Source organism: Phaethon lepturus, unplaced genomic scaffold, assembly GCF_000687285.1.
Source record: "Phaethon lepturus isolate BGI_N335 unplaced genomic scaffold, ASM68728v1 scaffold89, whole genome shotgun sequence".
Taxonomy (NCBI): Eukaryota; Metazoa; Chordata; class Aves; order Phaethontiformes; family Phaethontidae; genus Phaethon; species Phaethon lepturus.
In genome coordinates, this window is record NW_010562536.1 from 106,491 (window position 1) to 113,091 (window position 6,601).

The following is a 6,601-nucleotide window of genomic DNA, read 5'->3' on the forward strand; positions in this document are numbered from 1 at the left end:
AAAGCATAGTGCATAAGCTCTTATCAAAGTTCAATTTTCTTTTACATACTTGTCTCTTTTTCATTCAGTAAATGGTTGCCTTCATAATATTGCGTAATAGCTATTCTGTCATCCATGATGTCTTTAGAATCGGTATGAATGATGAAATAGTACCACTTGGCAGTTGTTAGGAGGACAGGTTCTCATGAAATACAAAGTTAAGCTAGAGTGAAGACTTCACTCCGTATTTTAGTAGTGTTCCTTTCTTGGATGCAGACAGTGCAAAACTGAAGCCCCTTGAACACTGGAATCTTTTGGAAATGTTTTCTTACCCCACATTCTGTTCTACTACGCAAGTTCTACTACAGAAGTCCTCAACATCATTACGTAAATTCTTCCAGAGCGTTCCAAACAAAATATAAATTCTTTTCACTTCAGAAGATCCTTGCATCTCCTCCTCATGCTTTATGTAGTATATCCACTTTTTAGAAAGCATTCAATATTTTCAGGTACTTCAAGTATCCCAAGCATAGCTGCTCCCACAATATCCTCTGTGCAGACTAATCCAGCAGATTCTCTTCCATCACCAAACATGCTCATACCTCCCTCTCCGTTTTTCTTTGCCTTTCTTGTACACAAACTTAAGTTTTGAAAAAGAAAACTGTTTCCTTTTTAGCTGCACTATCAGCTTAAGCAGCAGAAAGATTAAGACATTCATCATAATGATGCTGTTTACAAGTCTTCTTCAGAGCATGAATGAAACAGGCTGAATTTCTTCTACATCAGTTGGATGTGGATCAATCTACAGAAAGGAGAAAGGCAACAATTACTCACTATAATTCTTGCATTTCTGTGTGTGGGGTTTTTTTTTTTTTTGCCATCTGACAATAAAACCACCACCTGCTGTTTATTTTTTTACCTCTGAATAAAGAGGTGGAGGCTGGAACCGGAACTCTTGTATGTAAGCAAAGACAGGACAACACAATTGTTCCTCACAGTCAATTGGTGGTGGATAAGCAGGAACATGTCTGGAGAACTCTTCTTCAGACACTACATCAGCATAATTTGGTGGTGCTGAAACACAAGAGATACTACTGTCAAATTTCAAACTATTCCCTCACAGCAAGGCAACTTATGTATTACAGTATCCAAGATCATTAAGACTGTATTTATTAAACATTGTACTATTGTCAAATTGTATGAAGCACACTATACTTGCAGATATTCTAACTAGAACCATGTTTTTAGTAAGCTTAGGTGATTCAGGAGGAAACACTACAGATGCTTTAGGGCTACTCTGGCAACAAACGTGTTTTATCAAGACATATTCAGTAATGATTAACTTCAAGGTGTCTACCTCCAAAGTAGAATTTCCACTATCAGAAGTTAATTACTTCAAGATTCAGTTGAGAGTAGTCAGATAGGGGTAGAGAGAGACTTAAGAAAGGCTGGAGTTAGGGTATCCTCACCAATCCTTTCAGATCTTGATTTAGATTTATATGCCTCACTTCACGAGTCATATTTTAACAGCCTACATCCCCCGTATTGGCCGCAAACTGGCACTACTATCCTTCTGTTGTAGACACTACTATGTGGTCACATAAAGAGTGCAATATTGATTACCTTCGGGGTGTTCTGGCATGGTCAATGCCAGCCAGCTCATATCCATACTAAACTGGCTGGTAATGCTGGAGTTTCTGCTTGAAAATCCAATACATGGAATAGTGCCAATCACCAGAGGCATTTCAATCATCAATTTCTTAGCACCAGGAATATGGATATACACCTATGTGACAACCCCCAAATAAAAGAAAAAGACATCATGAGACCCCATTGAATTGCTGCTCCTAGAAGCTACCCTACTCCCTATACTGCAGACTGTTTAATCGTTCTCTCATCCCAGGTATGTTTAGCTAATGCCCCGGCAGCTTTCATTATTTTTCAGCAACTTCCTTCTTTCTGTACCTTGTCTCTAGATGACATGAAAAAATATGCAACAGGTTGACAAAGATAATTATGCACTGGACTTCCAGTCCTATCTTCCTATTTCTGAAAAGAATGACTGGAAGAACCCATTCAGCTTTAACTACTTTCCCTTGATAATCTCTGCAGGCCTACAGCTAAGCTGCTTCTTCCTCAGAAATATTTTTCCTTTTTCCCCCATTATTGCCATCTCTTACTTTCAGAATCTCCTCATGATCTTCAGTCTCTCAACTATATGCTAAATGATTATTTATGTTTATTGTTGTTCCCAAATTCATCTAATAGCCGCTCAGTGGAAAAAAACTAGTCTGCTCCTAACTCAATGTAATATTCAAGAGTATATACACTTGTAATAAAAATCCATACTTACAGCTAATGAATATTCTACTCTAATAATACAGCAGTCAAGTATAGAGGGGGATACAGGTGGGATTTTCAGAGTTTTCCCATTCCAGGTATCTGTGCTCCCAGAGGCAATATGGTTTCCTCGGACATTGGCAACCATCTGACGGAAAGTTTTTGTCTTCCCACTGGCCAGATAAGTTTGGGTTTGGAAAATGGCAGCTTTTGGAACAATCAAACGAGAAGAGCAGTTCTCAATTTCTGCATAGATTGGTATGGCTTCCCCTTAAAGACAGAAAAAGGTCAATGAGTAATTTGTATTTACCAACTTTCCTCTGGGAGTATCAAAGCATGCTATGCAGCACATACATCATCTGCAATGTTACAAGAACAATACTTGCTAGTTTCCTCAAGCTATGGTTTGTTTTTTTTTTTTTGCAGAGTGGTATCCAGGCAGAATTGTAGCCACCTACTACATTTTATGTATGAACAGTGATGCATTTTGAAACATTAACCAAAACATGAACAAGCTATAAAAGCTTTATTTGCAAATTACACACCAATCTTCCTTTTATATAGTATTAACTGAATTCCAGAATGTTTTATTTCCTCACTGTATTCATTGTTATCGCGATGACAGAGAAGCTGCTAAAGCTTGCTCTTACAGAAGTGTAAACCTACACAAGCAGGACATAAAAACCTGAATCCCCAATTAAGTGTTTCATCCCAAATAAAAGCATTTTATTGTTCTTTACATTCAGATGTACGTGTTTTTTCCGTAAGATGACTGTGTAACGGGACTTCCTTTCAATTTATGTTGTATGTGAGGGGCAAGGCAAGATGATTTTTGGTAAAGCAAGTTGATAGAGATCTCAGTTTACTACCTACTAAATGGAACTATTCTTTCAACTAAAGCGTTGGCTTCACCAAGATGAAAAAACCCTATCAGATGTTTAATATTCACATTTTGAAGGTAACTACTCTTACCATTACAGTATCCCTTCCTCTCAATTTTGGCACTGAGAGACACTGGCCCAGAAGTGAAAAACCAACAGCCAACCATCTTCTCCTGACTTCTTAGAACAGGTGTCTATAAAATATAGAGTATTTTACATTTTATGGCATAAAGCTATCAATCACTTGCAGTTTAATGTTATGCATATCAGTCATTGCAGTCTAGCTCTAAAATCCGCTTAATTTGAATCACTGCACTACTCAACGCAACTGGATTTTTGCCACCGTGTAAAATAGAACCAGGGTCTGGCTGTCTGAACATCTGGCAGTTTTAAAATCCCAGTCTGCATTTAGACCATATCAGCTAGGTAACACAGAGACCAATGTGCATTTGAACATAATCTGTCTTCAAGAAGATTGATTTAGCAAATTTTATAGGTGTCACTCAAAGGTCTAATGGATCACCTTTATGGCAGTATTTATGCCCATGTTCCTCAGTGCAGAAGAATGCAGAATTAATTTCATCTGCGAGCAACTAATAGTTAAGCAGGTAAACTGTTTCTACCTTTGTATCCTTCGTAATAAAGGTCAAAGGTATACACACTGGGCTTAGATGATGCATGTTCATAACTTGCAAGCCACACAACCCCCCAAAAATTTAGGCTCATGACAAAAAACATCTTAATTATTCATGGAGGACTGTCACATTAGATGACACTTATTCTAATGAAAATTTTACAGACAGTGTAAACTTACAACATACAAGTACACGTGTTAAGGGGACAAGCCAGGATTCCAGCTACTTAAAATGATTCACTGGGCACTATTGCCCAGGCAATATAATTAGGAAGTCCAAAATTTGTGGTGTTTTGCACTTTTTTGGTGGTAGTCTTGCAATCCATTAACTCAGGCGCTGCCTACTTTATGTGCCCCATAGCCCTCTCCTGTGCAATAATCTCTCTATGTTTACTCTACCCTTGCAGTAACTGGATATGCTGTCTTCATACTCCTAACATACACTGCTGAATATAAAGGCTATATTCTGCTTACAGATGTCACTGCCAAAATACTTCTCTAAGTTCTCTCTAGAGAGAAAAGATTAAAATGTAAGCATATAAAGAGGAAAAAAACCCCTGCTCAAAACATCTCTTAGCTATGTTCAGATCGTGATGAAATGTTAAAATTATCCTAGCATTTTAAATAAAATAGAAATTACTCATTCATATTTAAATGAATAACCATTTAGATCCAGTTGCTATCATGAAAGTGCAAGGTATAATTTTATATTATTTTCATAATATGGGTTGAGATAAAAGAATCCAGCTCATTAGCTTCCATCTTGCTTATTTTCTCATTACTTAATGCCTGATCTTTCTTATTACTCTACAGTATTTCTACTGATTATTAGAAACTCAATGCTTTAATATGGCCAAATCTGTCATAAGGAAATAACTGAAAAGATCTCTGAAGCAGCTGCATGCACGCACTTAATGTTAGAAAACGACATGCAAAATGGAAGGATATGTAACATAATGGCCAGAGCATAAATGACAGGCTGGGCATGATTAATACTCTTCCATAATTACTGTTCCTCAACCTACTATTATTGTAGAGTTTAGGACACTGCAGCCCTGTGAATGTAGTTGCTCTGGTAAGAGTAACTACTTTATGCTTGTGCATTATTATTATTAAGCCTTATTTATGCATCTGAAGCCTGCATAACTTTTTGGCAAGAGCATCTCTGCCAGCAGGGATGTAATCAATGGTATTAAAAAAAGCCACTCTGTTTGCTATTCACACAACCTAAGATCATCTATTTATAGAGAAAAGCTTAGGGAGCTTATATGCTTTCAGAAGTCAGAAAATGACACTCCAGAATAACATGGAAATGGTTATGGCTGGATGTGAATGCTTCTTGGAAATGATTTTTTTGCAGCTGGCTTTAAAGGGAGGAGAAGGAGTGGAGGACTCTTACCAATAAAGCTGGTGAGCTGACGTCGATATGGCTAATGACCTGAAGCTCTGTCTGTACACTTTGATCAGGTGCTGCAGGCCTCTCCAGAATTGCTTTCACATAGTACTGAATACTGCCATACTTCCCAGTAAAAGAGGTCACCAGAGGTCTGAAACAAGCAGTCATAAAAGCATTACCGTAAGTTTGTAATTCAGTTCCAAACATGAACACTTCCTGTGTACATAAATGTTTACCAATTTACAGCTTGTACTTCTAGGGCCTTAGGGAAACTGAAGCAAACAAGGCATGTCTATGAGGTAGTTGATGAAGACAAATGTATAAAGCTAACCTATCAGTTTGATATTAAAAAAAACAACCTCAAGTCAAATTACATTAAGTTAATGTTCCACAACAAGCAATGTCCAGCACAATCCCTTCAGGTTGTATTTAACTTACTCTTGAGGGAGTTGAAAGCTGAACGGAAATTCATGTCTTCCATCTAGAAGAATTAAGCTTTCCTCACCTGCAGGATAAAAAATGAGTAGTATGTTTTAGTTATTCCATAAATAGAAGAACAAAGCAGATGCTTTTATAAATTATTTATGTATAAAAACACCCAGATGCAAGGAACCAGGAGAAGTTTTTATTGATCCCAGTGGGTTCTGGATTGGAGCCCATGCTTTATTTATGCTGTGATGAGATTTCAATGAAAAAAATCAAGGAAACATGGAGACCTCGAGTTTCAGTTCAGGACTCTGGCCAATTTCTAATCCAAAATGGCTTCTGGAAAGCATAAAGTAAATTTCTTTTCCTTTTCATCAGGACAGCCTATTAATCTACTTTTTCAATTAAGAAACTTACTTTTGTGCTAAAAAGCTGCAATTTAAGGTCAGTGTTATAAAATATTATTAATATATGTAATCGTAATATATTCACACAGGACCTGCTATAATACATTTTTTAAAGGCCTAAATTTACTTTTCCTACAGATAAACCCGGTATGCGTTTCACCCTTACAGATCGGACTGCCAAATTTTCCCTTTAATTTTTCAATACTGCCATAGGGCTGCAATGCCCGAGTGACAAAACTGCCAGCTGGAGACCTATGCAACAAAGAGCGTCCTCTGCTTTCTTAAGCCACTGCAAAAGGAGGCCGACTGCTTCGAGTGTCTTCCACGGGCAGCTTCCCCGATGCTGCTTACAAGGCGCCCGACGTAACTCACAGAAGAGCTAACCTCTGCAGGAAACCAACGCAGAGCGTAGGAAACGAAGAGCTGCAGACTTTCTTCGGGGCCTGTTCCGCGTTTTTCAGCCGTTTATATAAAGAATCGACTGACCACTTGATGAAGCTGCAGCAAGCCTCTCCGAGGCACACACGTGAAGGCTGTG

General features: G+C 37.9%; 1 protein-coding gene across 1 annotated transcript; it reads right to left on the reverse strand.

Annotated features, from left to right (window-relative positions):
- Nucleotides 1–462: 462 nt before the first annotated feature.
- ARRDC4 (arrestin domain containing 4) lies at nt 463–5,745 on the reverse strand (the record flags this gene model as incomplete). The annotated part of the gene is made up of 7 exons (XM_010294283.1): nt 463–781; nt 899–1,053; nt 1,603–1,765; nt 2,333–2,589; nt 3,292–3,394; nt 5,234–5,381; nt 5,669–5,745. Coding segments are annotated over 7 exons (960 nt in total), but the record flags the coding sequence as incomplete, so codon positions are not given.
- Between the last annotated feature and the right edge of the window lie 856 nt (nt 5,746–6,601).